Below are 13,484 nucleotides of genomic sequence, written 5' to 3' on the forward strand. Positions count from 1 at the left end.
CCATCATTTCAACCGGCATAGTTTCTTCCCAAGCAAGACTTCTATTCTATTAACTCATTATAATAACCCATCTTAATTACTTAATAATTGAATTAAATCTCACCGATATCCACTTCGGTATAAGGGTAGGACCGCGTCCTTGCACAAAATATTATTAAGTCCTACCCTCTTGCAAATGAAAGTTAGAAATTTTATATAACATGTGTAGATATCCTATAAGTATTCAAATGCAAGTCCAAACACACTCGCACCATTAAATCAATTTCTCTTATTAATTAATCGGTTATTTTTCTTATACACCCACTATTTAGTACCTATGTACCTTAGGTCATTCCCGCCACATTCAAGGAATACCCAACCCTACATTCCCGTACACTCAAGAAATACAACTAACCCGCAAGGCGAATACCTTAGTTTCTCTCTAGGGCAGTCCAAACAATCTGGTCATTCATGCACAATCAATGAATACCCCTTTATAACACTAACGGACCATTTATGGCACATTCAATAAATGCCCACATAGTATATAACATCATCAATCATAAAATCTCATTTCCAAAACTTGAGGCATGGAGAGATTCAAAAAGGGGTGGTAAATTTGTTTACGCATTATTGAACTTTATTGCATATATTATTTCAGAGAACGGAGGAGTATCTTGTTTCTTGTATTATTGTTTACGTGTTATTAATATATCGATGTCTAAGTGTCATAGCGTCGTATATCATAAAAGATTGAAATATCACATAGTAGTTAATACACGTACACCCGTATATATATACAGGTCTTAGCCTAAAGCCAAGCACCTATCCCAATAGACCTAATCATAGCCAAGTCAAAGGACTTTATGTCTATGTCTCTAAAAAAATATAAATCTCGTCACGTGTCTAAAATTTGATAATATCAACTTCAATTCTCTCTTAGAAAATGATGAACCAATTATACATGCTTCCGCAATATTTTAGCATTAGATTTGTCCATACAATTTACAACATAAAACGTAGTACAATTAAACAGTCAAAAGTCCATAATCAAAGCCCAAAAGTCTAAACATTTAAAGACTCACTTGGATCTATTTTAAGTCAAGTGGGTCGGCCCAAAATAAAATAGAAACTGGCCCCAAACAAAAGAAATATAAACTGGCCCCAACAACTAATGTGGTCCGGCCCAAACAACACAAATGAGTTTCGGCCCAAATATCTAAGATATGAAACTGGCCCAACCAAACAAAATAGAACTGGCCCATAGAAACAAACTAAAAAGATCGGGCCCAAAGAAAACCAACTAAGGCCCAAGCACCCCTAATAGGTTTTGGCCCAAGGCCCAACCACATCAACAGGTCTTCTTCTCCACCACCAGCCCAAATTTTCCGGCCACCACCCCTCACTTTATCAACACATCGGTTTCACTCTTTGCAAAAACCCCTACAACTTTATAAAACACAAAAACTCACTTAATTAACATAAAAAAACTAGATCTCAATCGCGACCTCCATTAACACCGGATCCAAAGCTTCAAACGACACCCCCAACCAAACATCAACAACCAACATCAACCCCTTACTACCACCCATCTTCAATCAACAACAAAAACAATAATATCAGTTCACATAAATTTTACTGGCGATTTCTTAATGCCGCCATTAATAGCTGTTCAAGCTTTTTCCAAGCTTCAATAGCCCACCCAATTTCAATCCCGGCAGCACCCAACCACCGATTCTAAACCCGACTTCTCATACACCCCGACAGTTCGACCACCAATCCGAAATCAACCCACACAACAACACAGTATAACAGTTTCAAACAATATACAGGACAAATGTTTGTTTGGGCTCGCGTCGCCATTAACGGGCCCAATCAAGCTTCGACAGTTCAATGTCGATTTTCGAGTTTCAACAGACAGTTTAACCAGTTTAACAACGATAGGACGAATACTAATGACAAAAGAATGAGCCGAAAATATGAGCGGAAACCTTGAATAGTAAAGTTAAACGTGAAATATAAAACTAATCTACTCACTCGTGATACACTCCTGCTATCAGCTAGCTATCAGAAAATTTCCAGCAAGAAGCCTCCCTTCTCCTTTATGTTTAAAACTCTCTCTCTTTCTCTCCCTGTTTTTTTTAAAACTCTGTGTGAACTCCTTTTGTTTTCAAACTCTCCTAAAAACAAGGAAGGAAAGTTTATCTCCCAACCCTACTGGGTTTCCTATCCTTATTAATATCATAGTTTGGAATTTCGGAATTCCGACAAATCCAAAATCCGAAATTCATTAAATTTCAACCCTATTATATTTGGAATTTCGGTTTTTTGAAAAATCGAAATTCCAAGCGAAATTCTGAAGTTTCGTTCGGAATCACGAACTATGATTAATATCTATCCTATTTTATTTTGTTTTATCTATTGTTATTATTATTATTATACTAGAAAAATAAAAGAAAAAAGACGGGGTGTTATATGGAAGCTAGATTCCCATAGAAAGAGTTTACACTGAGGTCCAGAACTCCAATTCAATTCTGTAAATTCACAAGCTCTACTGGCCGGAGTACTTCCTAATAAAGAATTAGCGTATACTGATAATTCTCTAAGGTCTCTGAGCAATCCAATGGTTAATGGTAAGATGCTAGTAAAGTTGTTTTCGTCCAACACTAATTATTTCAGCATCTTCAAGGTTAGAAAGAACTGGAGGAAGTGTATGGGTTTGTCCTAATTGTTGGATTGTTTTACATTTTTGTAAAATTTGGAGCAATTTTTTAGCTGAGTATGAGTTGAGTTAAAACCAACTTTGGTTAAACTGAGTTGACTCAATGGAAATCAATTCCGATACTTTTTGTTGTATATTTTATAGTTTACACTTAGAAAATAAAGAAAATAGGTTTGTCCTAATTGTTTGGTAGTTGTTTTGCTTCTTGAGTTGTTAAATTTGATTGGTGAGAAAAATGAATGAGAGATTGAAAAATGGGACAAATTTAAATGGAAGGTTTTTACAAATTTAAATGTTAAAAATGGAGGGTTTTTACAAATTTGAATTAGAGGCAAATTTGTCAATATACAAAATACCAATGTCTGTTACACAGAAAAATTGACAGAGTAGGAGACATTTACTAATGATTTTGAAAATGGGGGGTTTTCACAAAAGTGGGTACAAACTTTGGGAGGCTAAGGCAAAAAACCCCAAACTTTAAGGGTTTCTGTTTTAAACACAAATACCTGATTAATTTAGTAGACATAGCACACAAAAGAAACCAGATTCAACCTCTTGTGGGTGCAAGTAATCAACACAGTACTTGAACTAGGGGGCACGGTAATAGAACTTATGATATTGTAAAAGAATCTTTATATAGTCTGGTAATTTTTCTTGCAAATTACTATTGCTTTTTTAATTATATTAAAAAAAAATTCCATATCTTTGGAGGTTGCCCCCCACCCTTGGATTTATCTACAAGAAAATAGTCCAGAGGACCAATTTGGGGAAAAAGTAACTCTAGAGGACACTGTTTTTTGTGAGTAACTCACAAGGACAAATTTTGGAGAAAAGTAACTCACGAACCCACTATTTCAAAATTTGGAACCCTCAAGGACAAAATAAGTTGGTCCGACCCTTTTACTTTTTTTAAATGCCAGTTATACCCTTCCGTGAAAATAACCATCAAGGACAAATGGCCCAGATTTAAAATAAATATTTTCCAATTTTACCCTTTCTGTCATTTTACTATGAACAATGAGTGTTCATACCTTCTGCTGGTGTATGAACAATGATTGTTCATATTCAAATAGGTGAATATTTATACAATATATTGATGTATGAACATTGAATGTTCATACCAAAAGGACTATGATTATTCAATGTTCATACCCAATCAATGTTCATACCCAAAAGACTATGAACATCGAATGTTCATACCCAATCAATGTTCATACCCAAGGACTATGAACATCGAATGTTCATACCCAAAGGACTATCGAATGGTCAGAGTTTATGAATGGAAAATACAGAAACAAAGCAGGGGGCTGGGCTAGCCAAAAGAGTTCTACAGTGTGGACCGGGATACAATGGGCTCTAAGAGAGATGGATACTCATCAAGGGTGGATCATTGGTAAGGGAGAGAGTATCAGTTTATGGAGGGATAACTGGATAGGTGACGTTATCATTGGTAACTATATCCAGGATAAAAGGCTCCTACATAAACTCAAAGCTCCACTCAATGCTTACATTCAGGGGAATCAGTGGACTTTCTCTGAAACTATGAAATAGATTTTATGTAACCTAGGGGTGGATATCAGCTTAAATCGGAGACCCCAGACCAGTAGAGAGAGGACAGCAGAGTGTGGCGTCAATCCACTGATGGCTTGTTCATAGTGGGATCGGCTTATGACGCGATTAGAAAAAGGGCGAATGTGCTGCCGTGGGCAAAGTTTCTTTGGTCAGCAGAGGTGCTGCCAAGGACTCTTGGGACAGGATGGAAAATTCTCCACGGTGCCATGCATACTGACGAGAAATTAAAGGGGAAGAACTTCAAGATGGTGTCTCATTGTTGTATATGTACGGTGGCAGAGGAAACACAAGATCATATTTTATTTGAGTGTAGCTTTGCGCAGAGATGCTGGGAACTCATAGTGCACAAGATGCATCATCATAGGAGGATTGCTAATCGGGAAGAGATGTTCATAAAGTGTAGAAATGACAGCCTTCTCTTATAGGATTTGTGGAAAGCAGTTTCTATTTCTTGCTTGGTCGCGATTTGGAGGAATAGAAATGGAGTCATGTATGGCAGCAAGAAGTCGAGCATCAGTTCCGTCATGTACCAAGTCTATGGAGCAGTTACGAGAGCTTATGATCGATCGAAGAATCCCATGAACAACACTACTAGAGACTTGGCAGTCTTGAAGGCTTGACAGCTACCGGCCAAGTTAAGGAAGGCTCCACGCACTTTTGAATGTTATTGGGTGGCTCTGCCAACAAACATGATAAAAGTAAATCGACGGCGGTTGCTCTAGAGGTAATTCGTAAACTTCGGGTCAGCACGCTCCTTAGAGATAGCAATGGTAATGTTATTGGCGCATATATCGGAGGTCTGGGTATTGCAACAAATTTTATAGCTGAGAGTTTTGCGATAGTGGAGGGCATCGCAAAAGCGGTGGAATTGGGATGGAAACTAATCTGGGTGGAATCCGACTCTACTGTGGCAGTAAAATCTTTTCAGAAGGATCAAGTCCATTGGCATGTTCGGGCAGCTTGGGACAAAGTGAAAGGGCTAGCGGACTGGATAATAGTGACTAACACCTGGTGGGAGGTTAATTCTGGCGTGGACATTTGTTCCAAAGAAGCAACTAACCTGGTTAAGGGAGAGAAGAAGTGGTGGGATGGCAGGCCGCCATTCTTTGCATAGAATTGAGGATCTGAACGCCACATACTATAGATTTGTAAACTGAGCTTAACTGCTGTGAGATAGTGATTACTATCAATCCTATCCGATTTTTTGTATTTTGTAATCTTTATTTTATTAATACAATTACCTTTAGCAAAAAAAAAAGGATTATGAACATTGAATGTTCATACCCAATCAATGTTCATACCCAATGACTATGAACATCGAATGTTTATACATAAAGGACTATGAACATTCAATGTTCATACTAAATACACCGGGTCATTTCGTTTGGGCCGGGCCGTTAATTATTTCGCGTCAGGAGTATACTAGACATTTCATCTACCCGATCCGTTTTTTATTTCGCGTCAAGGGACCTTTTATCTACCCGATCCTTGTGAGTTATGAAAAAAAAAATATATTCTTGAGAATTACTTTTTCGACAGTTTTGTCCTTGAGAGTCACTCCCTAATTTATCTATTGTTTGAAGAAACAGACACTACCATTTGGTTGGTGCGCGTACATGTTACATGTTTCTAACCTCCGTAAGTTTCACTTGATTGGGGGCATGTCAGGCCCATAGTAGGCCCAACCAAGTGTTGTAGTAGGCCCATGGCTGCTTGCGTAAAAACGAAGACGATAATACAAAATGCCATTGGGCTAAATTTTGGGTCTCCACATTGATCGTCCCTGGATTCCACCTCAAGGCAACCTATTTTTGGGTTGGATTGCTGGTGCAATCATGATATAGGCTTGTGGCGGAGAGTTCAGGATTTCGGAGTTGTCGCAATTCCGAAAGTTCCGAAAACCAAAATTCCATCAAGAATTCCGACCAAAATTTGAGATTTACATTTTTCGACTTTAATATTGTTATTTCGATATCTTCAAAAACTGAAGTATTCTACGGAATTCCGAAATTCCATTTGAAATCACGAATCCCCAATGCTGAAATCAAAAAATGTACAAGCGTGAGGATAAGTGGGCTGAGAGTCGGTTATTGTTATTGAGTGCACAACGTGCTTGATTTGGTGGGCTGCAAGTGCATATGTAGGGACAAAGTAAGCCCCAAGCAAGGCACCTCTCATTCCATCTCTTTTTGCAGCTTTCAAGTGTTCAGAATCGGGTTGGCTAAAAGCTTAAACTGTCTCCTTTTTAGTTAAACAATTAAAGTCCCCAAATGGCCATGCTTCTAAGTACTAAACATTCACTTCTAAGTAAATTTAAAACATAGATATAACTATATAAGAAGAGCTAGGTGAGTCTCTCCCCTACGAGTGCTTTCACTTCGGAAATTTAGATATGACTACATTAGTAAGACCTTTAAGGTTTTTGCTCTTTGTTTCTGCATGTTTATTATATCCATGGTGGGTTCATAGTTTAAGCGAGAAAGATGGTGATGAATCTTCGCATAGTGTGGTTCTATTGAACAAAGATAGTACTGAAGGAGGATCTAATGGTGTAAATGAAATGGAAAGAAGACATAATGAACATAAAAGAGGGAGACAAGGAGGTGGTGGTGGCGGTGGCGGTGGCGGTGGAGGTGGAGGTGGAGGAGGAGGTGGTTATGGTTGGGGCTGGGGATGGGGTATAGGTGGCAGTGGAGGTGGAAGTGGTGGTGGGGGTGGGGGTGGAGTTGTTTGGGGTTGGGGTTGTGGTGGAGGAGGTAGAAGAAAGAGAACGCATCATCATCATCATCATCATCATCATCATCATAACAAGCACAGGAGAAGAGAAGGTCATAGCAACAACAAAGGTGTGTTTAAACTAGAGGAATATGCTCACTGTTTAAGCAAAGGACGTTGTAGGGGCATGAAATTGGAGTGTCCATTTCATTGTGGTGGATCTTGCTCTTATGACTGCAAATACATGTGCAAAGCTAATTGCAAACTAGTACATCCATGAATTCTCCCATCTTCTAGTCACTACACTTTCTTTTATTTAAGGCTTGGGTTTTGTTATATTTTGAGTTAGGGAGAGTAAGCTCGGTTTGATGTAGTCACTTGGTTTTGTTATCTTGTGATCGAGCTGAGTGTGGTTAGTTGGTCGATTTTAAAAAGTCCAAGGCTTAACTTTGTTGTCAAGTAAACTAAAATGATTTGTAACATCATCTATTCAAATCCCGAAATATGGATGTCACCAATGTAGTGGATCTCTTATTTTCAATATGACGAAACATATGCTCAATATGTTCTAATCAAGGCAAAATTGGAAGAAGGAAGTAAATGGCGTTCGTGGATGGTAGAAATCGTTTCATTCCTCAGTTTATTAATGAAAAGTAACATGCGGAAATAATTTTGTCATTCTCTACTGACATATCAATCAACCCAAGGATGGTAGTATGGAACTGGCGACACACCCCAAAGATTTGAAAATTTTATATATATCTAGCTAAGATTCTTGAAAATAAATGTCAGGAACAACAGGGATGAGCTGAGCATCCTTTTTCGGTGCTAAAACTTTCGACTCAAATCTCTGCCAATCTCTGAGCGTGCCCCAAGAGACCAAGTGAATTGACTTTCTTGATGACCTGTAGCAACTCCTTTCAAGACGTGTTAATTCCTTTCAATACTTGGAAACCAATCAAACCAAGGTACTCCAAGATAAAACCAATCAAACCAATCATCTTAAATCAACAGGTATATTTAAGCATCTCCTCTTTCAATGGTACATATAACGGGAATTACTCTAGTTACAATTCCGTACGAGCGTTGTAAATCTGTAGCACAAGCCTCAGCGCATGAGTTGTTTCTTTTTATTGATAAGAGAAAGCATTCTGCCACTCGAAGAATAGACTCGTATCTAAACTTGCACAGGTTTTATTGATGGGATGTGACATCATCATCAGCTTCTTCCGATTTTTTTATAAAAATCTGAATGTAGCGGACAACCACAATCTACCTAGGATGAAGTAGCTGTCTGCACGACCTTCAATAGTAGTAATTCGTACTCATCTATCCAAGATTTATACAATTTTGTTTTAACGGACGTTTGCTGACATGATTGCATATGATTCTAGCTCTATTCCCGCATGTCATATTCAAACTTTCAAAGCAGCTTTTTTTTTTTTTGGATACTATTCCAAGTAGCTGAACAGAGGATCAGAGTTGGCTTTGTGATTCCTTTCCCGCACTATGATGATGGAAGCTCCAATTCACCGGCCATTCCGGGTACGAAGCAGGGGAATCTTAATTGGCTCATTTTGATCTAGTGGGGGAAATTTAATTGGCTCATCTAGATCTAGTAGGGGTAACACACTAACTAACCCTTCAATTTAGTGTTTTTTTCTTTCCTCTTCTTTCGTGTATGTGTCATGTGTATCGATACCACCCTAAATACTTATTGATGAAAATATACATAATGCTAAACTCCTGTTGACTGTATTTTTTATTTATCACTGTGTTTTTTTTGTGTGTATTTTGGGGGGACCCTAATTGCCCATCTAGTGGGGGGGAATCCTAATTGGCCCATCTAAATCTAGTGGGGGTAACACACTAACAAACCCTTCAATTTAGTGTTCTTCTCTTTCTTCTTCTTTCATGTATGTGTCATGTGTATACCACCCTAAATACTTATTGATGAAAATATACATAATGCTAAATTCCTGTTGACTGTATTTTTTATTTGTCACCGTGTTTTTTTTGTGTGTATTTTGGGAGGACCCTAATTGCCCATCTAGTGGGGGGGAATCCTAATTGGCTCATCTAGATCTAGTGGGGGTAACACACTAACTAACCCATCAATTTAGTGTTGTTCTCTTTCTTCTTTTTTCATGATGTGTCATGTGTATCGATACATACCACCCCTGAATACTTATTGATGAAAATATATATAATGTTAAACTCCCTGTTGACTGTTTTTTTATTTGTCACCGTGTTTTTTTTGTGTGTATTTTTGGGGGACCCTAATTGTGTGTGTGTGTGTGTGTATTATTGGGAAAACACACACTAACTAACACTTCAATTTAGTGTTATTCTCTTTCTTCTTCTTTCATGTATGTGTCATGTGTATACCACCCTGAATACTTATTGATGAAAATATACATAATGCTAAACTCCTGTTGACTGTATTTTTTATTTGTCACCGTATTTTTTTTTGTGTGTATTTTGGGAGGACCCTAATTTGGGAGGGACCCCTGCCGATCTAGTGGGGGAGAATCCTAATTGGCTCATCTAGATCTAGTGGGGGGTAACACACTAACTAACCCTTCAATTTAGTGTTGTTCTCTTTCTTCTTTTTTCATGTATGTGTCATGTGTATCGATACATACCACCTTGAATACTTATTGATGAAAATATACATAATGCTAAACTTCTATTGACTGTATTTTTTATTTGTCACGTTTTTTTTTTTTTTTTTTGTGTATTTTTTGGGGACCCTAATTGCCCATTTAGTTGGGGGTAACTAACCCTTCAATTTAGTGTTCTTCTCTTTCTTCTTCTTTCATGTATGTGTCATGTGTATCGATACATACCACCCTGAATACTTATTGATGAAAATATACATAATGCTAAACTCCTGTTGACTGTATTTTTTATTTGTCACCGTGTTTTTTTTGTGTGTATTTTGGGGGACCCTAATTTGTGTGTGTGTGTGTGGGGAACACACTAACTAACACTTCAATTTAGTGTTATTCTCTTTCTTCTTCTTTCATGTATGTGTCATGTGTATACCACCCTGAATACTTATTGATGAAAATATACATAATGCTAAACTCCTGTTGACTGTATTTTTTATTTGTCACCGTGTTTTTTTTTTGTGTGTATTTTGGGAGGACCCTAATTGCCGATCTAGTGGGGGGTAACACACTAACTAACCCTTCAATTTAGTGTTGTTCTCTTTCTTCTTTTTTCATGTATGTGTCATGTGTATCGATACATACCACCTTGAATACTTATTGATGAAAATATACATAATGCTAAACTTCAACCCTTGAATTTGTATTTTTTATTTGTCACCGTATGTTTTTTTTTTTTGTGTATTTTGATGGGGACCCTAATTGCCCATTTAGTTTGGTTGGGAATCCTAATTGGCTCATCTAGATCTAGTGGGGGTAACACACTAACTAACCCTTCAATTTAGTGTTCTTTTCTTTCTTCTTCTTTCATGTATGTGTCATGTGTATCAATACATACCACCCTGAATACTTATTGATGAAAATATACATAATGCTAAACTCCTGTTGAGTGTATTTTTTATTGGCTCATCTAGATCTAGTAGGGGTAACACTAACTAACCCTTCAATTTAGTGTTCTTCTCTTTCTTCTTCTTTCATGTATGTGTCATGTGTATACCACCCTAAATACTTATTGATGAAAATATACATAATGCTAAACTCCTGTTGACTGTATTTTTTATTTGTCACCGTGTTTTTTTTTTGTGTATTTTGGGAGGACCCTAATTGCCCATCTAGGGGAATCCTATTTGGCTCATCTAGATCTAGTGGGGGGTAACACACTAACTAACCCTTCAATTTAGTGTTGTTCTATTTCTTCTTTTTTCATGTATGTGTCATGTGTATCGATACATACCACCTTGAATACTTATTGATGAAAATATACATAATGCTAAACTTCTGTTGACTGTATTTTTTATTTGTCACCGTATTTTTTTTTTTGTGTGTATTTTGGGGGACCCTAATTGCCCATTTAGTGGGGGATCCTAATTGGCTCATCTAGATCTAGTGGGGATAACACACTAACTAACCCTTCAATTTAGTGTTCTTTTCTTTCTTCTTCTTTCATGTATGTGTCATGTGTATCGATACATACCACCTTGAATACTTATTGATGAAAATATACATAATGCTAAACTCCCCGTTGGATTGTATTTTTATTTGTCACCGTGTTTTTTTTGTGTGTAATTTGGGGGACCCTATTTGCCCATCTAGTGGGGGGGAATCCTAATTGGCTCATCTAGATCTAGTGGGGGTAACACACTAACTAACCCTTCAATTTAGTGTTATTTTCTTTCTTCTTCTTTCATGTATGTCTCATGTGTATCGATACATACCACCCTGAATACTTATTGATGAAAATATACATAATGCTAAACTCCTGTTGACTGTATTTTTTATTTGTCACTGTGTTTTTTTTGTGTGTATTTTGGGGGGACCCTAATTGCCCATCTAGTGGGGGGGAATCCTAATTGGCTCATCTAAATCTAGTGGGGGTAACACACTAACAAACCCTTCAATTTAGTGTTCTTCTCTTTCTTCTTCTTTCATGTATGTGTCATGTGTATACCACCCTAAATACTTATTGATGAAAATATACATAATGCTAAATTCCTGTTGACTGTATTTTTTATTTGTCACCGTGTTTTTTTTGTGTGTATTTTGGGAGGACCCTAATTGCCCATCTAGTGGGGGGGAATCCTAATTGGCTCATCTAGATCTAGTGGGGGGTAACACACTAACTAACCCATCAATTTAGTGTTGTTCTCTTTCTTCTTTTTTCATGATGTGTCATGTGTATCGATACATACCACCCTGAATACTTATTGATGAAAATATATATAATGTTAAACTCCTGTTGACTGTATTTTTTATTTGTCACCGTGTTTTTTTTTGTGTGTATTTTGGGGGGACCCTAATTGTGTGTGTGTGTGTGTGTGGGGGGGGGGGAAACACACTAACTAACACTTCAATTTAGTGTTATTCTCTTTCTTCTTCTTTCATGTATGTGTCATGTGTATACCACCCTGAATACTTATTGATGAAAATATACATAATGCTAAACTCCTGTTGACTGTATTTTTTATTTGTCACCGTGTTTTTTTTTTGTGTGTATTTTGGGAGGACCCTAATTGCCGATCTAGTGGGGGAGAATCCTAATTGGCTCATCTAGATCTAGTGGGGGGTAACACACTAACTAACCCTTCAATTTAGTGTTGTTCTCTTTCTTCTTTTTTCATGTATGTGTCATGTGTATCGATACATACCACCTTGAATACTTATTGATGAAAATATACATAATGCTAAACTTCTGTTGACTGTATTTTTTATTTGTCACCGTATTTTTTTTTTGTGTATTTTGCGGGGGACCCTAATTGCCCATTTAGTTGGGGGTAACTAACCCTTCAATTTAGTGTTCTTCTCTTTCTTCTTCTTTCATGTATGTGTCATGTGTATCGATACATACCACCCTGAATACTTATTGATGAAAATATACATAATGCTAAACTCCTGTTGACTGTATTTTTTATTTGTCACCGTGTTTTTTTTTGTGTGTATTTTGGGGGGACCCTAATTGTGTGTGTGTGGAAACACACTAACTAACACTTCAATTTAGTGTTATTCTCTTTCTTCTTCTTTCATGTATGTGTCATGTGTATACCACCCTGAATACTTATTGATGAAAATATACATAATGCTAAACTCTTTGTTGTATTTTTTATTTGTATTTGTCCGTGTTTTTTTTTGTGTATTTTGGGAGGACCCTAATTGCCGATCTAGTGGGGGAGAATCCTAATTGGCTCATCTAGATCTAGTGGGGGGTAACACACTAACTAACCCTTCAATTTAGTGTTGTTCTCTTTCTTCTTTTTTCATGTATGTGTCATGTGTATCGATACATACCACCTTGAATACTTATTGATGAAAATATACATAATGCTAAACTTCTGTTGACTGTATTTTTTATTTGTCACCGTATTTTTTTTTTGTGTATTTTGCGGGGGACCCTAATTGCCCATTTAGTGGGGGTTGGGAATCCTAATTGGCTCATCTAGATCTAGTGGGGGGTAACACACTAACTAACCCTTCAATTTAGTGTTCTTTTCTTTCTTCTTCTTTCATGTATGTGTCATGTGTATCAATACATACCACCCTGAATACTTATTGATGAAAATATACATAATGCTAAACTCCTGTTGACTGTATTTTTTATTGGCTCATCTAGATCTAGTAGGGGTAACACTAACTAACCCTTCAATTTAGTGTTCTTCTCTTTCTTCTTCTTTCATGTATGTGTCATGTGTATACCACCCTGAATACTTATTGATGAAAATATACATAATGCTAAACTCCTGTTGACTGTATTTTTTATTTGTCACCGTGTTTTTTTTTTGTGTATTTTGGGAGGACCCTAATTGCCCATCTAGTGTGTGTGTGTGTGTGTG

At 37.1% G+C, this 13,484-nt stretch overlaps 2 protein-coding genes across 2 annotated transcripts; both read left to right on the forward strand.

The window, feature by feature from the left end:
• Positions 1-4,934: 4,934 nt before the first annotated feature.
• On the forward strand, positions 4,935-5,387 carry LOC147493080 (uncharacterized). Its single transcript, XM_086567738.1, has one exon. It carries the CDS (start codon positions 4,935-4,937, stop codon positions 5,385-5,387), a length of 453 nt encoding a protein of 150 aa, XP_086423864.1.
• Positions 5,388-6,665: 1,278 nt separating this feature from the next.
• On the forward strand, positions 6,666-7,564 carry LOC147493081 (uncharacterized). The gene is made up of 2 exons (XM_086567739.1): positions 6,666-7,045; positions 7,109-7,564. Exons 1-2 carry the CDS (start codon positions 6,666-6,668, stop codon positions 7,266-7,268), a joined length of 540 nt encoding a protein of 179 aa, XP_086423865.1. The 3' UTR covers positions 7,269-7,564.
• The last annotated feature ends 5,920 nt before the right edge of the window (positions 7,565-13,484 follow it).

This window comes from Coptis chinensis, chromosome 6 (genome assembly GCF_015680905.1).
Source record: "Coptis chinensis isolate HL-2020 chromosome 6, ASM1568090v1, whole genome shotgun sequence".
NCBI lineage: Eukaryota > Viridiplantae > Streptophyta > Magnoliopsida > Ranunculales > Ranunculaceae > Coptis > Coptis chinensis.

Excerpts from the sequence above, each read along its gene's own strand:
- LOC147493080 (XM_086567738.1), top strand. The coding sequence starts at position 4,935 with ATGTTATTGGGTGGCTCTGCCAACAAACATGATAAAAGTAAATCGACG.
- LOC147493081 (XM_086567739.1), top strand. The coding sequence starts at position 6,666 with ATGACTACATTAGTAAGACCTTTAAGGTTTTTGCTCTTTGTTTCTGCA. Across the intron at positions 7,046-7,108 it reads GGAGGTAGAAGAAAGAGAAC|CAACAACAAAGGTGTGTTTA; the intron begins GCATCATCATCA and ends AGAAGGTCATAG.